Consider the following 23,576-nt stretch of genomic DNA (forward strand, 5'->3'; position numbering starts at 1 on the left):
TTTCTCCAACCTAAGGTAAAAAGCAAGAACAGTACCGTTTAAATGTTTCTAATAACACTACAGCATAAAAGTCCAACTTAATTTCAGATTCCTCCAAACATCTATTGGAATTAAACTTTTAAATCATTTCTCTAATTTCATTTTCTATATCCATCTACATCTTAAAACAAAGATAAATATTACTTGTAGAAATTGAGAGATGTTTATAGTGACAATTATAGCCTGTAGCAAAATTAAGGAGAAGCATAAATAAATGTAACAATGTAGCTAATCTTTCTTACTGTAAAGGCCTTTTGTCAAATATAACACATATTTGAACACTGTGGCTAGTACACTCACTTTTGAACTGATGTTACTGATACAAATGGAAATGTCTCCAAAATGAAAAAGCACCAACCAAAGTAAATTTCACTAAAAGAACTGATCTTCGTGGTTTGGAATGTTCCTTATGGCAAGATTTTGTAATGGAGTAAAAATTTAAACTTCTGAATGAAAGCCTGATCACATTAGTTAAGGCACATCTGGACACACCCAGGCATTCATTTATTTATAACTATATTATTATCAACTTCAGTAATTAGGAATTTCTAAAATACAGTCTGTACCCCAACACAGTCTGCTGGGTGGGCTGGAACATGAGAGGAGGCAGGGTGTACTCACTGTTACCCTAGAGATACCCACACAGATCTGCTCATGGAACAAACAGAATTCAGGGGTAAAGACATCAGCACATGTACACCCCTAACTTTCTACATTCTACTAACCCATGCCATCTTTCTATACAACTACACCTGCGTTTCAAATGATTTCCAGTGTGTCTAACTCCAGCTTACCTTACATTTAATAGAAATACCCCAGAAGAAAACAAAATGGGTATTTTTAAAGTGGGGAAAAAAATAGAAATCTTCAAAACTATTCCTATAACAAAGAATTCCCACTCACCCCAAATAAACTTGAGAGCCCACAGATGCAATTAGAACCAAGCAAGATCAAGACTGTCCTTTCCTCAAGTTAGAAAATAAAGCTTTTATAAGAGCCTCAATTATAGAAAGACAAAATAAAAGGGTTGATTTAGTTGCTCAGTAGATTATAAATCAACCATAACTCTACTATAAGCTTGGAAAATTTAACTTTAAACAATTAACCAAATAGTCTCTCTCCATCGGGTCAATCAATTTTTGACCACTTTGATACAGATGTTTACTTACTAAAATGATTTTTTAAAGAGTGACTCAGATGTAACACTGTATTGTTTTCCTTTCCACCAGATCATTCCTTCTTTCAGATTAAAGTATAAAAACTAGAAACAAAGTAGATAATTATGTAAAAATAACATTTATATTTTTTAAGACTTGGCAAAAAAAAATCTTGGAACTTCTCTGCTAACTCCTGAGTTATAAGTTCTGTTTTCTCCTTGAAGCTGAAAAAAAGCTTTTTATCACAACTAAAATTCAAAATAAAGCTATATCATATAATTTTGAACTGAGAACTGGACCTGACTTAGAGAAAGCAGACATATTTTCAGCTGTCATTCTTCTTTCCCGTTTCTTATAAGATTGAGCATGAGAATGTATAATGGTATAATATTCTTAATGTCATAAACTTTTTCTCTACTGTACAGAAATATATCTTATTATATATCACTTTATAGTATTTCAAAATATTGTCACATATATTATCTCCTTTGGGATATGAATGCACAAAATATTAGAAATATACTAGACTAACCAAGCAGTATAACATCTATTTGCCATGAAATGCAAATTAGTATTTTATCGGTAGCCAATACTGAGTATCTTCACAGTCCATGGTACAATGATAAAGTCTATAGAATTACAAAAATTCAATAGTTTCTAGCTATTTGGCCATGCTCCACCGCATTTTTATAATAGCTTCTCAGTAAGTTTCTGCAAGCACATAGTAGTTTTTTTAAAATACAACACATCAAAGTCAAACCCAGAGGGCTGTTTCATGTCTAACACACACATAAAGACACACCTATAGATCTTATTTTAAAAATACTGAATGTACAAAATATTCTTAATAGAAAAAAAATTTAGGTGTTTGTAATTTTTATCTGCAAAAGGAATGGCACTCTCTCACTTCTTTCCACTGAAGAATTCTCTCATAAGTTATTTACAGATTAAATGTAGGACTGATATTGTTACATGTGAATATACCTTTCAAAACCAGCATGGTAGAAAAAGGCCACTGTTTTCAATGGAAGCCAGGCAGTTTTTCCCTTGAGACTAAATATTCTCAAATTAAATGGTACAATCTAATCAAATCCCTAATTAGGAATATTCTAAAAGTTAAATCATTGAATGAAACATTTTTACTTCTAAGGGCTCTGATATACTACTAGCTTCTAAGTAATTCAGATTATACCCATTTTAGTATCAGTCTGCTGCTTATTAATATTTTAATATCTGGTCACAAAATTTGAATATTATATACTTAGAAAGTGGTATGAACACTTTATCATGTATGCAAAATTGGTAAGATATTTCCAATGTATTATATTTCTACAATTCAGCCCAATGTGACAACCTACTCTCATGCCCTAACCCTGCAAAACTGCTTATTGAGCTCGATGAGGGCATTAAAGAAAGAATGGGGCCATGAAAGAAATCTTTTTTTACATTAAAGTAAAAAAAGAAACTGAAATGCAAAAGCAGAATTGTTTCCCAAATGCTAATGCTCACTTCAAAAAACAGAAGAAACATAAAACTGGTGTATTATGAGAAATTATAATGAGAAAATATTCTATATTTATTGGAATACATATATAACACGTATTACTAACATTCATAAAAACTAAGTCAGATTTGAGCAACAGTGATGTTTCACGTAAATTTCAAGGCAATAAAATTCTTCTAAAAGCATACTATTGGTGTTTTTATTTTCTAGAAACCCTCTGCTCAAAATCCTCTGATCAATAAAGGTAACAGAAGATGATATGATGTGATTAAAAAACAGGACATAGTAAAAACAGTAAAAATTCTTTGGGGGTTAAAGTGAATAGATCTTCCCTTAAAAGCCTAAGAAACACACAAAGGCAATTTCTTTCTAAATGAAATGAAGTTTAAAAAAAGGTCTATTAATTACTTTCACTATATTTGTAGGTATGCTGACATTTTTACCACAGTGTTTAATTGTTTTCTAATGTGTAATAATAATTAGTAACAATATTATAGGAAATGAAGCTATTTGCTCTTACCCAATTTTGACACATTCTGTGCTTACTAAAACTGAATATATAGGATGTCAAATCTACTCTCAATTTCAAGGTCTGACAACTGAGACGCAGCAAATTGTATTTTTTTTAAAGATACCCTGTGGGCTAAGCAATATGAACTTCTTAGTCCACATAAAACTGAGATATTCATGGTTTCAGGGACCACTGATTTGTTGCCAGTACAAAATGCATGCTTTTTAAAAATGAATAATTTCCTATCTTATTTTTCAATTCTTTAGTCATTTGCATTCAGACACAAGCACCAAATTTATACGGAACAGCCATAAAAGGCAAGATTTTCTTGTTGGACTTTTGCATCAAAATGTTTTTAAGCACGTTAATACAGAAAAACATATTTATTATTTGAAACACAGCAAATTCTTGAAATCGTACAGTTGACAGTCCCTTCTGTCCCACGCAAATGTCACTGTAGGAGACCATCTGAATGTCTAGATGTCAACACTGGAAACGCACATGCCGGCCAACACAGCTGGCTGATGAGAATGAGGCCAAGGGTGGAGAGAGAGGACAGGAAAGGCAGCAGGACTGAGAAGCAGTGGAGGGAGATTCCAAGTCCCCAAGAACATCCATCCTCCTTACCAGAACCTGAAAGTAAACACGCTGAGGTGCTGTAAAAAAAAAAAAAAAAAAAAATCCAAATTCCTTTCTGAATACCTCAAAGAAGATCAAATTCCTTCTTGAAGCTTAAACATAGGAACCTTTAAATCCGGCAAAGGTGTGGCCACATAACAAAATTATCCTCTCAATCTTTCCCCAGGTATAGTATGGTCCACTCCAAGAACTGATTGCTATCTCAGCTATATCAAAGACTCCATGATTATTTCCAGATACACTGAAAATAATTTAAAAGGAATTGTGTACGGGATTGGAAAACTTACATCCCCAAAGTGTTACAGAATACACTCATTCATTGGGTCTCGTGTTCGGACTTCTTGTTAAATATTACATTCACAGCCAGCCAGACTAAAAACCAGGGGACAACTAAACGCTGGCCACAGAAGTCACAAACAGCCGGCTGCGCTCGGAAGCGCGGCCCCTGCTTCTCAGGACTCGTCCCAGCCTCCCCTCCCGCGGGCGCGCAGGCCTGGGGGCCTTCGGATAATTCAGGGCAACGGCGGCGTGGCGTCCTGGGAGCCCGCATCGCCTGCACTTCCGCTGTCTTTCTTCCGGCGGTCAGCCTCCTCATCCTTCTCGGAGGGAGACGCACTCTCCTTTTTCTCCTCGGGGTGAGTAACGGTCTTTTCTGCCTGAGGACTGGACTCGTCCGCAGCGCCGTCCTGCTCTGGGTCTCCAGGCTGGGCGGCCTCGCTGCCTGCCTCCGCACTGGGCTTGTCCGTCTCTTCTGCGGGCGCCTTCGAGGCCTCGTTCTTGTCTTCGGCTGCTTTGCTGATCCCATGTGCAGCTGAGGAGGCGTTTTTGGGGTCTCTGGGTTTTTTGTGCATAGCCGTCTGGCCTTGCTGCCCAGCGGTGGGCGGGCCGGGGGTCTTCTGGGCTTTGCTGCCCTGGGGCGGTGCCTTCCTCGGGGGTCCCCAGATAAAATTCTCCGAGGGCGTGTAATGTTTCTGGGCAAACCGTAGGAGCTTTCTCCTCTCCCTTCTGTCTCTGATTGTGTACACGAAATACTCCAGCGCGCTCTGCTTAATATTGGGAATAGTGTTTTCCACCAGAGCCTCATGAAGAATAAATTTTACAAGAGGAGATTTAAAACTTTCATATCCAAGCTCGCCGAGGCTTTTCAGAATACGAGTGATCCTTAAATAGTTGTGCTGAGACCTGGAAGCAGGTAGAATAAAATGAAGGAAGAAAATTAGGTGGGGGAAGAAGCCTGGGAATGAAAACCACTGGGAAAATACTTTTGATGGAACTGTAAACCGTGAAAACATGCCTTGTAATGACTTTGCTAAAAGGCGCATTGGACTCCATGAAGAAGCATAAAACAGAAGGTATTACACCTCTGTACCTCAGTGTAATGCCAATCTATATAAAACTCAAATATATAAAATAAATTCTCCCTGGTTCTTTAGTTCTTCACATTTGAAAAACATTTAGATTTAAGATGTATCCCCACGGGTGTTGAATTATTATTTATAAAATACAATGTGGATGAATATCGACTACACAAAGGTATCATTCCTGTCACATGTAACCAGTGCTGGGCATTAGCTACCAGCAGAATGTACGGTTTCCAGGGTCAGCTGGTCAACAGAATCCACCATAAGAACCAACTTGGAAGGAAAGCAGCAAAAGCCATTCTACCTGGCTACAACAGTTCCAACAAAGGATGCAAAACTGATATATTTAGCACAGCAGACAGCGTGGGCTTCGGAGTCAGAACTGAACTCACATCCTGGCTCTGCACCTGCAGCTGCGTGAAATGATGGCATCTCGAAGGCTCAGCTTCCCCGCCTGTAGATGGGGAGAAGGGCCCACACCTCCCTGAGCTTGTAAGAACCAAACGACTTGACCCATAAGCGGAGAATGTGAAGCTTAAATATTAGACACTACTGAACCACATAATTGTTGGTACTGGTATACTAAGGACCACCACACTTGTACCTATCATAACATAATCACCCCAACTCTTTTCCATCTGTGACCTCTCTTGCCTTGTCTTTCCCTATCACAGAATTGCCAATTTTGCTTTTAATGCCATTGATTCCAAAGATGCTTCTTTCCCCAGATTGCACTAATATCTTTCTTCTTTGTCTGAAAACTAAGGCCATTATCAGATGAAAGCCTTCCAAACCTATTCTGTCACAATTCAAAATCTCACCTCCCCGACCGCACTCAGCCCAAGAGTTGCTTTATTACAAATACCTGGCTGCGTCCAAAAGGAATCCTCAGGTCCATGTACTAATCACATGTGTCATCAACAGCCCAGGTGAGTTATTCACCCAATGCTGCTGCTGCTGCTAAGTCGCTTTAGTCGTGTCTGAGACTCTGTGCGACCCCATAGACGGCAGCCCACCAGGCTCCCCCGTCCCTGGGATTTTCCAGGCAAGAGTACTGGAGTGGGTTGCCATTGCCTTCTCCGTATTCACCCAATACTGCCCCCCAATCACCACTTATTCCTAACTTCCCTAAACCTCTTTACACCTCAGACATTGAACTTTCTACAAGCATCACATATACCTGTCTTGGCTTCCACAAATGCTTGGTATTCACTTAGAAATAACTAGCAACTTATCTGGGAAGAGTGGGGAAGGACACTGAATTATTTGAGGAGTGGAAGGACATGGTTCCATGACCTTATAGTTTGAGAGTTAGTTTGGACCAAACTAAACAAACCCTGAACGATTTGCGCTCACCAAACATTGGAAAAGACAAGTACAACAGTTTTCAGTGTTTCCATCTTTCTGGGTATTTACCAAAGTAGCGTTCTCTTAATATTCAACTCTTTGAAGGCCAAAGGATAAACCATAGCACAGATAATGCTTCAGTTTTATGAATCAAGTACCAGTCTTTTGAGATGATACCAATTTGAGTGAAGTTAAGACAAGGTGCCATTATCAGCAGGACCAACCTAGTAGTTAGGTTAGGGTAGCATCTACATAGTCTGGCATCCCTGGTGGCTCAGACGGTGAAAAATCTGCCTACAATGAGGGAGCCCCAGGTTCGATCCCTGGGTCTGGAAGATCCCCTGTAGAAGGGCATGGCTGCACATTCCAGTATTCTTGCCTGGAGAAGTCCATGGACCGAAGAGCCTGGCAGGCTACAGTCCATGGGGTTGCAAAGTCAGACACAACTAAGTGACTAACACTTTCACTTTCACTACATAGTCTAATAACTTGGTAGTGAAATCCCAACGTCTGCTTCCTAAGTCTATGAGAAAGAGAGGCATGGTAAAATGGAATATTATTTTCCTTTAAAAATCCCAAAGAGGAGTTATATGGCACAACAAAATTTACTATATTTGCAAGCAGCTCAATTTCACATATCCAATCCAAGGTGAATGACCAAGACAAAATTTCTCTATCAACACAGTCTCCAATTTAAAATTTGCATAACAGTAGAAAAGGACCAACACTTGGGTTAAAGTGAATAAAGATCAGGATTCTGGAACAGAATTATACAAGAAAGAAACTGGGTGCTTCAGTATGATTTGAAACAAATGTCACCAAAAAATGCAAAACACCCCCACTCTCCTAATGTTGTGAGTAGACTCTGGGTGGCTTAGCAGATAAAAGACAGAAGCTGGGCTTGCAGACAGAGGTGAGGGCAGTAAGAAAGGCTAAAATATTTCACCTCTTTTAGTCACGGTCCTTGTTCACTAAACTTTATTTCACTTGACTTTCTTTTAATATTTTTCTCTGCTGGACTACTATAAACACACTGAATTCCCTGCTTACTCTTAAAAGACTCAAAATGCTATGCAGATTAAAACACACAGAAAAGCTGTCTGCAGTACCCATGGAAAGGAAAACTGATGGAGGAAAGAAGGCAAGAGGACAGGGCGGGAAGGGTCAGGTAACAGTCAGGCTCCCCTCCGAGTCCTAAGCCAGAAACTCATTTAATGAAAGCCTTCTGTTTCCAACCACCAATCAAGAGTGGTGGAGACAATTAAACCCCACGGAGGATTCAGGCAGACAGACCTGGTTTGTCCACCACTTATTCACTCAGCAAATATTTACTAAACAAGAGTGCTATTCCAACCAAGGAAAAAAAGAAACAAAAACAAGTTGGAAATGGAGGTTCTCTCAAATGGCATTCGGGAGTACACGGAAGATGAGACATCATCAGATCCTCTTCTAAGATTGACTCTTGCCATCCTTCATGTCAACAGACCGCCTGCACACAGCTGTCTTTGAGGGTATGACACAAGTGCTTAGAAACCCTGTCCAGGGAGAGCTCTCTGCAGGGGTTCAGTATAAGTGTTCTGCCGTCATTCAGTTGCTAAATCATGCCCGACTCTTTGCGACTCCATGGACTGTTGCCCACCAGGCTCCTGCATCCCTGGAATTCTCCAGGCAAGAATGCTGGAGTGGGCTGCCATTTTCTTCTCCAAAGTGCTCTGTATAAATCAAATTTAACTTGAGTTGTGAGTTAACAGGTCTTCTAGTCAAGATCGTAAAGTTTTATGCCCACATCTTGAGTGTTTTACTACAAGTCACCCTTTAAATAGTGTTTATTATAAATAATAAAGTAAATAGAAGGCTCAAACATTAATGCTTCTACTCATTTTACCAAAGCAAGAGCAAAGTTGCAGAAAAATGCACACAAAAAATTAGTTAATCAATGTACAAAATGCTGTTTGGGGCAAAGACATATTTCTTAGGTTAGTTTTAACTTTTTTCTCTTGGTATTTGCCCCATTCAGCCAATTATAATGTGCTAAAAATGTTTTAAAGTTGTTGGTTTTATAGTCGAGTGCTCATAAATCACCCTATAATTAAGAAGAAAAAAAGGCCAGTTTGCATGCAAAGAAAATAATTTTTAAAATTGGGATATAAGTATTAATGAAAGTTATAAATATCCAAGCAAAAGAATACAGAAAATCAGTTCCAGATAAACTGCTAAAATTTTCTTCACAGGTGTTTAGATTTATTAACCAAAAATGGGCTTCTGATTTTGACCTATAAGGCGATGATTCTAATTTTCTCTCTTTCTAAAATGTATGAGTACCTCTCAGTCTTATAACGGAGAAGGCAATGGCACCCCACTCCGGTACTCTTGCCTGGAAAATCCCATGGACGGAGGAGCCTGGTAGGCTACAGTCCATGGGGTCGCTAAGAGTTGGACACGACTGAGCGACTTCACGTTCACTTTTCCCTCTCACGCACTGGAGAAGGAAATGGCAACCCACTCCAGTATTCTTGCTTGGAGAATCCTAGGGACGGCGGAGCTTGGTGGGCTGCCGTCCATGGGGTCGCACAGAGTCAGACACGACTGAAGCAACTTAGCAGCAGCAGCAGCAGCAGTCTTATAAAGTAGTTTTTACAGTAAGTCCCCTACATATAAATGAGTTCACTCCAAGAGCATGTTCTAAGCCCATTTTGTTTGGAAGTCCACCAAAGTTAGCCTAGATATCCAACTAACATAATTGGATATTTACTACTGTACTGTAATAGGTTTAAATACTTTTTACACAAGTAATACATAAAAAAACACAAAAAATAAAGAGAATATTTTTAATCTTATAGTACAGTACCTTGAAAAATACCACCTACACCATTGCTACTTTTATGCTTGCTTCCAGATATCCTGGGCTTGAAATAAAGATACTGGACTGCTGTACTCTATACAGTATTGTTCAGTAAAGTACACAAAAGTACAGCCACTTGTAAAGGATGCTCACATGTGACAATGCACACGAGACCCATGAACTAACTTACATCATGGGACATGTGGACGCACGTTTGCATCTTTGAAAGTTCACAGCTTGAAGGTTCATATGTAGGGGACTCACGGTATATGACATAGGCTTAATTATGGATTTGATCTATGAAGACACAGTGCCTGAGAAGCAGCCTGAGCTACCAGAAGCATACAGCCTAGGAGAGGGGTCTAGAAAAACCTACACAAACAGCAACCATAAATGCTGAGAAACGCGGGATAAACGGGGTGAGGCTACACTTGGCTGTGGGCAGTAGAGTGGCTGCAGGAATAAACAGCTCTGAAACCAAGCAGCCATATTTCTACCTGGAGTATCATTCCTTTTTTTTTTTTTTTTGCTGTTGTTGATGTTCTTTCGTTTTGCTTTAGAATATAGAACAGGGAATAAAATGCATTTCAGATGAGCTTTTGAATTCAAATCCATGGGTCCGTCTGCTTGTGGCTCTATGTGCTATAGAGAATTCCAACCCAGAGAAAACACCGCGCCTTGGGGACTCAGGGCAGGGGCTCTACTTACTCATTCAGATGCTGAAACCTTTCCTGCCAGTTAACAGCCCGGGCAACATTTCCAGTTTTATCTGTCAGCTTTATTCCAAAAAACTCTAACATCATTTTATAAGCCAGGAGGAATCTTCTAATTGCTTCCTTTGTTTTCTTGAATTCCTAGTGAAAAAAGAAACATTCAGCCGAGTGACTCAGAGTTCCCAGGGCCATCACACGGCGACATGAATTTGGGTAACTCGCATGAAACGAAATCAGCTTGCCTCACCTCAATTTCATAGGTAGTTAGTTCTTTAGCGTAAAAGTTCAAGCCTTGTTCTCTCAGGGGGAAAAGCCTATGTTTTAGAGAGATAATATTTGTATATTAGTGTTCTCTGGGAGGCACACATGACTAAACAGGTCACGGTTCAAGAGCGCAGATGACTGACCATTGGATGTAGGTGTGGTTGTGTTCCAGCTTCTCGTAGTCCCCTTTCCACTTATTGAGGACTTCTTCAATGTAAACCCCTGAGGAGGAAAGATTCCCAACATGAACCAGGCGTTGAAACATCGTGGAAGACATTTTGAGACTGCATCGCTTAAGCTTTGTGTTAAAACTTTTTAAAGCATAATAACAGCACGCAAGAGCAATGCCTTTATAAGATGGAAACCCTATGCCACAGACTCAGTGGGGAAATAAGCCCAATTTAAAAGAAAAATCATGGCACCTCAAATCGCAGAAAACTCTATTGGACAGTGACTCCAAAGCAGAGGCTGGCAAACTATGGCCTGCCACCTGTTTTATAAATAAAGCTTTATCGGAACACAGCCATGCATATCCATTCATGTATTATGTATTTAAACAGTGGAGCTGAGTAATTGCAACAGATATGGTATGGCCCACAGAGCTGAGGATGTTTACTCTCTGGCCCTGTACAAAGAAAGCTGGCCAGCCCCTGCCTTTGAGGGTCATTGAGTTCTTTAAGTACTAGAGCAAATAAAAATGAACTGTACCCCGGGCAAAAAGGAAGGAAGGGGACCAAGGTGGGAGGGAGAGAATGCAGAGAGAAGTCGGAAAAGGGGGAGGAACCTGGGTGCCGCAGTGCAGCCAGCCCGCTGAATCTGCCCAGCACCGTCTCAACCCAGCATTTCTGGAGCATTGCTCCTCCAGCTTTACGACTGAGGAAACGGTGAGATCTGCTCAGTCACACACCAGCGAAACCAGGAGCGGAACACACGTCTTTAGGGTCCTGAAACGTAAGCCCTCTTCTTCACCCCATCCTGTCCTTCTCCTAGAAGAACCTATGAGGGCGAAATTCTGCTTCCCCAGTCTGTCTAAGTCCTCACAACTGACTGCAGCCACTCAGTCAATTTTGCAGACAAAGACCCAACAACATAATACCATTCTAAACATAATTCATCTCACTGCTGTTTCCTCCAGAGGTCACCAGTGTGTATCAGAGAACCTCACACTCGAGGTTTTTGGTAAAACGTTGCTATTTAATCCTCAGCCTACTGAAAACATTTCCCCCTATAATTTCCCATTTGTTTCCCCTTCCATCTACCCTTCCTCCTACTTGATAAGTAAAATATTGGGCTGGCCAAAAACTTCGTTCATTCAGTGAAGATGTTTTCCAATAAAGTTCTTCGTGCAAATGAAAAATAGTCCTTTTATTTGTACTTAAAACCTAACAAACTTTTGGTCAACCCGATACACGTCATTGCAGGTTTATGCTTACTAACAAGTGTGGTGTGTGTGTGTTCACATATACTGGGGAGGAAAGCGTGAATTGATGTAATTTATATAATAAACTAGAATAACGTTTTATGTGACCATACCTAAAACTTCTGACTCCTACTAGTCTTAGAAGATTTCCGAATAAATTTTGTAATAAAGATTACCAAAAAAAAATAATTCATTGCTTTAAGTTATTGCTCTAAATTACTACCTCAAAAATAAATTCACTGTTAGAAATATAAAAAAAAAATTTGTTAAACATTGTTATTATCTCTATGTCCAGTGTGTTCAGTATTTGAAGGCATCCCTTTGGATAAATTTTATCAAAGTCACATCAGAGTCAAATTAACAATCTACCATTGCATTTCTTCAGAAGGTTTTCTTACCCCACGTCCTAAAAAACCAATTAAGTAATCTTATTTCAATTAGTATATAAAGCAGTTTCCACCATTAGTAAATACAACAGAGTATTTTCATCTAGAGGGTTCCTTCCAAATCAGGGCAGACTTCTGGGACACCAGAAATTAACTAAAGTGGATCGGCCCATTTCAGCAATACACCCTACTTCCCAACTGGTTTGTCTGCCAGTGCACAATGTAGGGAAGTCCTTAGGCATCTCTTCAGGCAGCTAGTTCATCGAGAACTAACTTGGTTCTGCTTTGCAACCCATGACCCTCATTCCCTGATTCACCCTGCTGTGAATTTGGCTCCATTTCCACTGATAGCGAAGAGCTACAGCCAGGGCCATCTGGTCACCTCACAGAGACAAGGGCTCTATGGAGAGCAGCCATCTTTCTGGCTTGACCTGGATAAAGTGAGGATGCCCACCACGAACCACAGTCTGATGCCGGGGGGAGTCAGGCATAGGTGCCATGGGGACTGCACCCTCTCACTGGAGGTTTAGCAGAGACCCTAGGAAGGCATGTGCAGAGCTGTGGAGGGTGGGCTTATCTGACAGAGTTGTGTGGAGAACTGCGGTGTGTGTAGTTCCCGCCCTAGGACACTGAGACGCTGACGTGGGGCTCCTCTAGCCTCCTGACCTTGAATCTGAAAACCAACAGGAAAGATGATCCTAATAGAAACATCACGTTCAATCATGTTCTATAGACTTCTGGGGTATGGCACAGTGAAAGGAATACTAAATCCTGGAACCGAGACCCAAGTCTATGATGGAATGAACCAACCAACCAGTCATTCCAGCCTCAAGATCCAGTGACTTCATCTTTAAATTGAGGAAACTGAATTTGTTCTCCCTTAATGTTTCTTAGTAATCTGATACCCTAGGGTTCTAGAAATCTCCTTTTCTCCTCTCAAAGAAATGGCCCCCACTACCTTCCAGATAGGAGTCATCACTGTAAAGGAATTGATAATCCTCAGGTTACTCCCCTAGAATCTGCCGAGTGGATGCTCACAGCTCAAGGGTCTAGACCCTGGGGACACAATGGACTGCAGGGCAGAGTCAAGCCAGACAACAAACCAACATGCTGGGAATGGACCGAGCAGGGAGTAAACAAAGAAGAGCTAGTCGTACTACTACTATTTAAAGTTTGCTTTTTACCAAGGTAGCAGATTACTCACCATCGGGCTTAAATGGAATTTTATTCTTATAAAAACGAAGATTGCTCAAGTCATTTTGATATCGGATGTCTTTGAAGTTCTGCTAAAGGAAAAAATAAATCAATCTCCAGCACATGGACATATAAAAAAAGGCACAAGGACCTTCCTTGTACATTTGCTCATTGGCACCATAAAGTAACAAAAACAGAAGGGAACTATTTTACAGTTTAGAAAAAAAATCATTCTATAGTCTTACTGGGTACTGGTGTCGGTATTTGTACAAATCCCTCGCAGCATAAAAACTTCTCTTTGGCTTGGCGGGTGCTTCAGTGGAATCAGTCCCCTAAAATAAAAGGGGAAATTCCATTTACATTTTGAAGCAAGACATTTTCACCAAGGAATTTTCAGAACAAACTTGAAATAACAAACACACATAAAGAAAGGCTGAACAGTGTCCAGCTGTCCATTGAGTGAAGATATTTTAAATGTCCTTTTAATAATGCTTACTAGCAACATTTGTTGGCTCTCTCATTTCATGACTTGAAGCCAATAACATTTGTTCTGAGGTGTTTTACTAAATAAAAAACTTTATTATTTACCAAAAGCCTATAGAGGCCAAATATTATGGATCAGTATCTATTAGAAACAGAATTTAAAATGAATTCAAGACCAGAGGTTAGACAAGTGATTCTATGACAAAACTTATTTTAAAATATTTTACATAATATGAAAAGTGTTAAGATAATAAATCAATCCTACAAAGAAGATTGTCATCAATCTTGCAATGTTTAGCTGTACTTGGAAGTCAAGTAATGTTTGTGAAGGGAAAGGGGGCTTTTAAAACAAACTAAATAGCTTTCTAAACTCCATCCTTCACAGTATATATAACAGGTACACAAAGGCATGAATAACCTTTGGTTAATTCAGTGATCATACAGTGTGATATAAGGTGTGTGTGTGTGTGTGTTAGTCACTCAGTCGTGTCCGGCTCTTTGCGATCCCTCGGACTGTGGCCTGTTCGACTCCTCTGTCCGTGAAATTTTCCAGGCAAGAATACTGGAGTGGGTAGCCATTCTCTTTTCAAACGTAGCAGATTTCAAACATATACACACAAAGCAATATAATTCTCAGCTGGAATGAACTTCACATTGTAGTAACCTGTATGTGGAAGTTTACTTACACTTTTAAAACTCTAAATAAAATTCCCAGCCCCACGGCAATTTTTAAAGGATAAGATACAAGTCAATATAATCAGTTCACATGCTCTTAACTCCACGTGCTATCATAATGTACAAGAAGGTGCTTTGGGTCCAGAGTCACGCAGAAGGGCAATGAGCCCGCTGAGGGAGATGAAACAATGACAAAGTTGAAGTCCGAATATTCATTAAGAGCTTCACCCCCACCTTTCCTCATCAGCCCCCGCCCCATCGGCGCTGAGAGACTGGCATCCTCCAAGCAGTTTCTGAAGCGGCATGATTCTATTACTACAAGTACAGAGCGGCTTACTTTAACTCCAAACTAGCTGATGTTTAACAATAGCTGCTCCTTACATAAGCAAGGAAAAGCTCATATTCTGGTCCTCACCACTCGTTTCAAAATAGCTTTGCCTAGCAGGTTTCTGGATCTCTTTAGCCTATGCTACAACCCCATGACTCATCATCCCAGAAGTGTAGAGAAAGCACTTTTCCATTTACCAAGCACATATATTATTTCATTTGATTCTTGTAACCCACCTGGAAGGCCATCAGGAGTGCTTCCATCTTAGAAATAAGGGAGCCCAGGCTTGGAGTTGCTCAATAACTATCAGCCAGAGCCCAGCGATAGGGCCAGACGGAGAACCCCAGGCTGGAGGCTCCAAGTCTCACTAATTAGGTCTGAATCAATGTCAGCTCCACCCAGTGTGAAGGATGGTCATAGAAACCATGGTGGAATATCAACAGTTCAAAACTAGGAGTCAGGACACTTGGGCTGAGTCTTTACTTCTGCTGCTGATGTGTGAGGCTTTTAACTGCATCTTCACTTGATCATCTGCGAAATGAAGAGAATGACTCACGCCCTACCTATATTTCCCAGGGTTATGCTGAGAATGCCTGCCTCCTCCAGGCTCTGAATGCACCAGCCTGCCAGCATCATCCGTGCTCCCTCCCCTTCCTGCTCCTCCAGGCTCTCCTCCCCACTCCCTTTCACCTACTCAGCCACAGATTTTGTTCCTTAATGCTTTATTACTAATTCCCGTGACACCAAAATTTCCCTGTCTGCCGGGTCATTGCCTTCAGCAAACATGCTGTGGCATCTCTAATCTTAAACATGCATCAACTGGGACTGACCCAAACTTCCCTCAATGACAGATCCATAGCTCCACTCCCATTTATAGTGAAACATCCCCAGAGAGTTGCCTGTAGTCCCTGCCGGTCTCCCCTTCTCTCACGACCCACCCCAATCAGGCTATCATCCGCGGCATGCCATCAAAATGGCTTTCATGAACATCACCTAACACATTCCCATCTCACTGAGTGTCTTTCTCAGTGCTCCACCCAGGTGACCTCCCAGCAGCGCGGGGCCGGCTGACATCTCTTCTTCTGAAACACTGTCACACGCCCCACCTGCCCTGGTTTGCTTCTGCTCCATCTCACTGGTCGCCCCTGGGCAGCCTCATCTTTGACTCCTCTCCCTCACATGGTCTCCATGGAGCAGTGCCCAGGGCCTGTCCACATTTCTCACGCTCCTTGATGACCCCAGATCTTCCCATGACTTTAAATACCTCCATTCTTACATGCTGACGATTCCAGTCCTGGACTGAGGCTCCACTCATAATGAACTACTCCTCAACGCCCCTTGGATGTCTTATAGGATATTAAACTCAAAGGGATTCTTGATTTAACCTCTGATGCTGCTCGCTACCTTAGACTTCCCCATCTTAGTTAATGGCACTGTCATTTTTCAAATATTCACTGGGACTAGGAATATAGCAACAGAGCTGATAAAAAGTAGATTAGACTACTTTTTAGTAGTCTAAAAAGTAGACTGGGTTAGACTTTAAAGGTAGCTCCATTAGTTCTTGCAAATGACCATGGGAAGTAGGGAGCAGGTAAGGTAGACATTCAAAAGCAGCATTAAAGAGCGGACATTACATGGTGATCCTGACAAGAAAAATTAATCATTCAAGGGAAAAAGGAAAGACTGAGGTCCTCTACCATTCACTGGGGTTGTGATTCACTGATTGAAACATGAATTATAAAACTGTTTCATATAGATGGACCAGGTTAGTTGGACTGAATCTGAGCAGGTGTTTTTTTTTGACATCCCAAACTTCTTCATTGAGATACAAGTGGAAGGGAAAAACACTGGAATACAGTGTGCAATAGTTCCTTGAGGTTGAATTCGCAAGGCAAGACGACCAGCAGCAGGGGCAAAGAGATGATCAGGACTCCAGCAGATCTCTGGTTCTGCCACAGGTGACAGGCAGACTTGGGTCTACAGCTCTCTCTCCCTGGATGATCCTGGGCAATCTTTTCTTTCTAGGCCTCAGTTTTCTCAGAAACGGGAGTTCAAAAGAACAACTGCCACCACACTCCACTCCCAAAATTGCAGTCGGAAATAACGTGTATAGCACAGAGCCTGCACGGTTTGCTGCTGACCCAAACAGATGATTGTCAAGATGGATTAGGCAACCTTCCTGTAAAATATGCCTGCTGATTCCTCTGCTAGAGCCGAGAGACCTTGGGCTCCACTTCCCACCCTCTTCCCCTCACAGCTGATCGGGAGGAGGGCCTGACCCAGGACCCCAGGCCTGTTAGAGCTGAGCCAGGCGCCCTTCAGAGGCTTGGCCATGCGGGCGCTCCCTTCTCAAGTTTTCTGATTTTTCAGTCCATCAGAGGTTAGAAGGGTGACTAACCTCTCCTCTGAACTGAAGTAGGCAGATGACTTCAGCACAACTGGATCAACAAGTCTTCTGGGTGAAAAAAAGATGTTAGGAGCATGCCCTGAACTCCTGGGTCAGAAGGCCTGACTTAGAACTCCGGCATTTTCACGTCGGATGGGGACCTTCCAGAGATTCCTAAAGGCTGGAGACCCAGGGAGAGGGCTCGCTGCCCCCACCTCATTCTGGGCGATTTTTTTTTTTTTAACCAATAACACGCACTAGACGGGTTTTCACCATCCTCTAGCCTCAGGCAGGTTCCCCCCACCCCGCCTTCCATCACCCGCCAGCGCTGCGGAGGCTGGGAAGACACCCCGCCAAGTTGGGTTCTGCCCGGGGGGGCCCTCCGGCCGGTGCCCGCGCTCAGGCCCCAGGCCGTCCGCGGGCGGCCCGGCGCGACCCCAGCGTGCAGGGCCTGGGTCCCGGGGCGGCCGCAGGAGGACGAGCCGCCGAGCCCGCGCCCGGGCCCTGCGCTCGGGGGTCGCCCGCGGCCGCCCCCCGCCCCACCCCGGCCCGAGGCCCCAGCGGCCGCCTACCTGCTCTGCGCCCGCCGCCTCGGGGTCCGGCTCCGGCGCGGGGCCGGCGCGGGGTCGACCGCCGGCTCGCTCCGGGGGCTCCTGGGGCTCCGAGGGCTCTGGGGGCTGCGCGGGCTCCAGCCCGGGGCCCTCGCCGCCGCCCGGCCCCGGCTCCTCGAGCTCGGGCTCCGAGTCCGTCTGCCAGGTGGAGTCGCAGTCCTCCACGGTGGTGGGCTCGCGCACGCTGACCCCGCCGAGCAGGTTGCCCATCGGAGAGGCGGGCGCGGGGCGCGGCGGGGCTGCGGGGCGCCGGCTCCGGGCTCCGGCTGGCGGCGGCGCTAGGGCCCGGGCAGGGCCGCGGCCGGGGCGCTGGGCGGCACCTCGGCGCCCGGCCCGCTCTGCCTGCGCGCGGCGAGCGGCGGGCGCGGGGCGGGGAGGAGCCCGCGGCCCCGGGGCCGCCGCCCGCGCCCGAGCCCGCCCATCGCTCCCGCCTCCCGGCCCGGCGCTCGCCGCTCCCCCCGCGCTGCCCCTCTGCCCTCGGCCTCCGACCTGCCCCGGGCTTGGACCTGGGTCCGAGGAGGTGTCGCCGTCTGCGGGTGATTCCCGTCCGCACCCCGCCTCCTCTCCCAGCCGGTCCTGGAGAGAAAGATGGATTGGCCACGGGAAGAATTCGCAGCTGCTGGGGACCGGGCAGCACATCCACAGAAAACCCGAGCTACGGGCACTGCGTCTGGGCAGCCACTCGCAGCGCCGCGGACACAGAAAGTCAAAGCTGTAACCACCTCATCCAGGCAGCAAAAGCAGCGATAACCACCAGACGTTCACATGCATCCGTGCATGGTTTCGCTAATACCCACTCTGCATCGGTGCTCGGGATAGAATAAAAATTCAGGAACCTTGACCCCTTGTCTGTTCTGAAATGGGAGGGACAGCCAGGGAAAGGGTGTCATAGAAGTAATTAAAGCGGGCTTCCCTGGTGGCTCAGCTAGTAAAGAATCCGCCTGCAGTGCGAGAGACCTGGGTTCGATCCCTGGCTTGGGAAGATCCCCTGGAGAAGGGAAAGGCTACCCGAGAATCCCATGGGCTGTATAGTCCATTGGGTCGCAAAGAGTCGGACACGACTGAGCGACTTTCACTTTCACTTTCAAAGGTAAAACAGCTCGATCTGATAGAACGAGTGGCTCCTGTTAACTTTGTATCATGACCTTCCGACTAGAGGCGGCCACGCCTGCACCCGCGGAACCCCTGTCTGCTGACCGTGGACTGAGAAAAACAAGTCCAATGTATAAGACTAAGTTGCTGTGCTTGAAATAAACAGGACTCTGCATCAAGAATGATGGGCGGCTTCTAGGGCGAGAAGAAGTGAACAGGATGCCCAACCCAGGGGTAAATCAGGATGGCTTCTCTCCAAGCATTGCAACTGCAGCTCCGCCCATCATCAGTTTCTGACCTTGGCCGGGTCACACAGCTACTTTAAACCTAAATTTCCTCGTCTATAAAATAGGACTGGATTCTCTCTTCCGGGTCCCTTGTAGCCCTGACTTACTATGATCCATGAGTGATCTGAAACTAATAAGTAATAGACACACAAATAGACCGGACACATAAAAAGACTTGTTGGTCATAGGGCTTAGTGAAGAAAAAATGGGGTGGCACTAAGCCACCGGAGTCCAGATGGTCAGATCTGGGAGTTTAGCGTCGTCTTCCATTGACAGAGGACCAGAACATGGCGCAGAAGTAAATGGTGTCCGTCTAGCCGTGGGCATCCTAGAAAAGAAAGTTTAGTGCCAGTTGGCTGTGCCCAGATGCTCCAGCAAATGGTCTAGATGTGTGTAAGTTAGAATTGGCCTCATGTTCTTTGTTCTCCTCCCATTGAGAGGTACAGCCGAACTCTCCACCTTTTGAATCAAGGCTGGGAGAACTTTCCAGAATATCTCAAATTTACAAGGTTAAGGTATAAGGAATCTTGCATCTTCCCCTGAGGCCTTGGGAACCTACTCTTGTGTAGCCTTGAACTGTCATTAAAGAAGTTCTACTCCCTTGAGACCACCGTGCCGGAAAGGCCACCCTGTCTGTCTTCTGGTCACCAGTGCCAGCCGGGGGTCCTACCTTCCAGGGTCCCCCTGCTGCATCCTTCTAGGTTTTATCGGATTCTCCAGGCTCGCCCATCTGCCCGCTGACCTCTTAGTGACCTCCACTGATCCCATGTGGAACAAAGGAACCACCCAGCAGAGTCTTGCTCAAATTCCTGACCCTCAAAATAGTAAAACCAGTAAAGGGGATACTATTTAAAGTCACTGAATCTTGCTAAACTTGTTACGCAAATGATGGCACAATGAAAAACATCTGTGAGAGCCTGTATCTATTTGTATATGTAACTGGTGCAATTAAGTCTTTACCTTTTCCACCACCTTTTGGCAAACATATCAGTTTTCATGGGGCTATAGATTTTGTGCCTTGTGCAGTATATTTTCTAAAGAATGTAATTTACATGAAGTATGGCCAAAAACCTTAAGCAGTGATTTTTAAAAGTAAGTTTGGAAGCAATGATTGATCACATTGTGTCCAATATATGTGTTTAAGAATGTTAATTCCAGAGGTCTCTCATCTTTAGGTTTCGTACACAGGAATTACCCTACCTGAAAACCTAAACTTTTTCATTATCCGTACCTTTGACAGTATTTAACATTCCTTCTTTGACACCAAAGAAGCATGTCTTTGTTTCATAGGAAAAAATTCAACACTCATTGCTACGCACATATTAATTTTTAATCAATGCATATTAACTCTAATCAGTATTCACCCAGTGAATCTTCAAAGAATATTGAGTTCTGTAATTAAATAAATATACACGTAATGAGGAGAAACTACTATCACAATGGGCTATGACTTCTGACTCCCTGCCCCCGGAAACTATCCTAAGCTCTCCAGATACTATAACCATGCTCCAGCGTAGCTGACTCCCACCTTGTCATGGTCTCAGCCATGTCCTTGAAGGCTGAGGCGGTGGTCAGGAGGACCCGGTACTTCAGGATCTAAACGTTTTTGACTAGAATCCAAGACATATGGGCCATCATTTTTTTAAATAGTGAGTTGTGTCTTAGGGACTTGAATAAAGAAGGTTTATTGTTATACCTTTCCTTTAAGAGCTCTTCAAATAAAAAGAAAAGGCAGACCAAAGGCCATTTTATCTAACCTCAGGAGTTAATGTCTCAGTGGCTCTTGGGAACTGAAGACCCATGGAGAAAAAAATATATATATGTTATAAAAAAAATCACTCTCTTTTAACAAAAGCAACTCCATTGCCGTTTTTTCCAAGGGGACACTTTTTTATTGTTTTAAGAGAAAAGATCTTCCTTGGTGGCTCAGACGGTAAAGGATCTGCCTGCAATGCAGGAGACCCGGGTTCAATCCCTGGGCTGGGAACAGTGCAGGGAGAAGTAACTGGCATCCTTGGCAGACCTGGGAAGTCAGCTGCCCTGGCTGTGTCCATCACGTGTCCTCCGCAGCCATTTTCAGGCCGCTGGAGTGTTTGGCTAAAATCCCAAAGTATGAACATAACATATTTAAGGAATCTAAGAAGCAACGGATTCTATGATGCATCTTATTCTAGAGATATTTAGATGTGAAGAACTGTGTATTCTACAATTCATGCAATATGATGGTTTGCTAAAAGAGAAGTATAACATTTTTAAAGGACTCATTTATTTCTAAGAAATAGTTTACAATTCAAAGGCCGACTCTAGATCCATATCCAGTACTGACTATTTTCATAGCTTAAAGCCCTCTGTTCAATCATATGAAATTATTAATAAAGCAAAAGTAATATTCATAGAATTTATGAGTGTTTAGTTAGTGTATAATAAGATATCAGTGGAGGCAGGTTGAAATCAACCTGATAAGAATTTGGTAGTAAATCATCATTTGCATGAATATGCAAATAAATTCAGCCTGTAGACTAAAAATAGAGTCATATTTAAATTTAAAAAGTAGTAACATTTGTTCAATAACAGTGATTGGAGTCTTTAGTTGAACCAGTCAGCAGCTTTTAGACCTATACTTTGGATTTTCATTTCAAACACAGTACTGAAAATAGAAATGAAAAGATCTTTTCTAGCTACACTTTAAGAAAACAAAACATTTAAGAATTTTAAAGAAAACTGGCATAAAAGCTATTAAATATAGGAATTTTTTACCTCGATCAAAAAAGGAAAAGAAATTTTGCCTATCACCTCCAAAGTTATTTTTTATTTTCTGTGAATAAAAATAGATATGTAGCCCCACATTTCCTTTTTCCAACTATTCAGTTCAGTTAAGTTCAGTCACTCAGTCGTGTCCGACTCTTTGCAACCCCATGAATCCCAGCACACCAGGCCTCTCTGTCCATCACCAACTCCCGGAGTTTACCCAAACTCATGTCCATCAAGTCGGTGATACCATCCAGCCATCTCATCCTCTGTCGTCCCCTTCTCCTCCTTCCCCCAATCCTTCCCAGCATCAGGGTCTTTTCCAATGAGTCAACTCCTCGCATGAGGTGGCCAAAGTATTGGAGTTTCAGTTTCAACATCAGTCCTTCCAATGAACACCCAGGACTGATCTCCTTTAGGATGGACTGGTTGGATCTCCTTGCAGTCCAAGGGACTCTCAAGAGTCTTCTCCAACACCACAGTTCAAAAGCATCAATTTTTCGGCGCTCAGCTTTCTTCACAGTCCAACTCTCACATCCATACATGACCACTGGAAAAAACCATAGCCTTGATTAGCCAGACCTTTGTTGGCAAAGTTATGTCTCTGCTTTTTAATATGCTGTCTAGTTTGGTCATAACTTTCCTTCCAAGGAGTAAGTGTCTTTTAATTTCATGGCTGCAATCACCATCTGCAGTGTTTTTGGAGCCCCAAAAAATAAAGTCTGACACTGTTTCTACTGTTTCCCCATCTATTTCCCATGAAGTGATGGAGTATTTGTTATTATTTTATATAATTCTTGTTTGTAGCCCTTTAAATTTATCTGATCACCTAAAAACACTACAGTGAAAGTAAGAAATGGGTATGTAAATATATTCTGTACTGTTCGCCAGCTCAAAAGGATGCTTGTTATTAAATGCACAGCCGGGGAATGTGTGATTCTTGTGGGTTCCTCAGAGTTTCTGCCCTTCTCTTTTATAGTTATTGTTTGTCTTGTGAAAAGACTCCCCGAGGCTTCTCAAAGCACAGATGCCCCTGGAGGACACAGCAGAACCAGCAGAGATGCTGTCACCGAGCCCAGGGACACGACAGAGAGGCTGAAGGGAGACCCGAAGGCAAGCATCCAGCACTCTAGGCCAGGCCTTGAAGGCAGCCTCAGTACAGCAGAGGAACCAAGTCTCGCTTCTGTCCAAAGACAAGTGTAGGCTGCTCAAGTCTTCACCGACCCCAGACTGCAAACTGGCCTCCCAGGAGATGGCTGTGCTGTTTGCGAGGTTAAAGAGTCACTTCTCCTAGACTGTCCGCAGCTCCATTGGAAGAGAACTTGGGCCTGGGTGTTGGTGAGAAGGTATCCTCCACCCAGATGGCCGTCTCTTCACGGAGAGCCACAATAGTTTCTTCCAGTCTTCAGAGCTCACAACCGCCTTTAGATGAATGCCTAGGGAGTTAGCTTTGTCTCAGTTTGAAACTCTGTTTTCCAATGGCTAAGCATGTACTCTGCCCAGTTTCCAAGATGGTTCTACTGATCCTTACTTCCTGATATTCAGGCCCTTGCAAAGTCTCCTCCCATGCCGGATGAGGACTGGCCGTG

At 43.3% G+C, this 23,576-nt stretch overlaps 1 protein-coding gene across 2 annotated transcripts; it reads right to left on the reverse strand.

Moving 5' to 3' along the window:
- Positions 1-510: 510 nt before the first annotated feature.
- OGFRL1 (opioid growth factor receptor like 1) lies at positions 511-18,200 on the reverse strand. Of its 2 annotated transcripts, none has more exons than XM_081526209.1 (7): positions 17,822-18,200; positions 13,623-13,709; positions 13,388-13,466; positions 10,521-10,599; positions 10,361-10,427; positions 10,109-10,254; positions 511-5,032 (listed from the first exon to the last, which is right to left on the reverse strand). In XM_081526209.1, the coding sequence occupies exons 1-7, from the start codon at positions 18,068-18,070 to the stop codon at positions 4,363-4,365; spliced, it is 1,377 nt and encodes a 458-aa protein (XP_081382335.1). In that variant the 5' UTR covers positions 18,071-18,200; the 3' UTR covers positions 511-4,362. The 2 variants fall into 2 exon arrangements, with proteins under 2 accessions (XP_081382335.1, XP_081382334.1); XM_081526208.1 differs by having other exon boundaries at positions 13,388-13,469.
- Positions 18,201-23,576: the final 5,376 nt, after the last annotated feature.

Source organism: Giraffa tippelskirchi, chromosome 9 (assembly GCF_054371585.1).
Source record: "Giraffa tippelskirchi isolate mGirTip1 chromosome 9, T2T-mGirTip1v1.2.pri, whole genome shotgun sequence".
Lineage (NCBI taxonomy): Eukaryota > Metazoa > Chordata > Mammalia > Artiodactyla > Giraffidae > Giraffa > Giraffa tippelskirchi.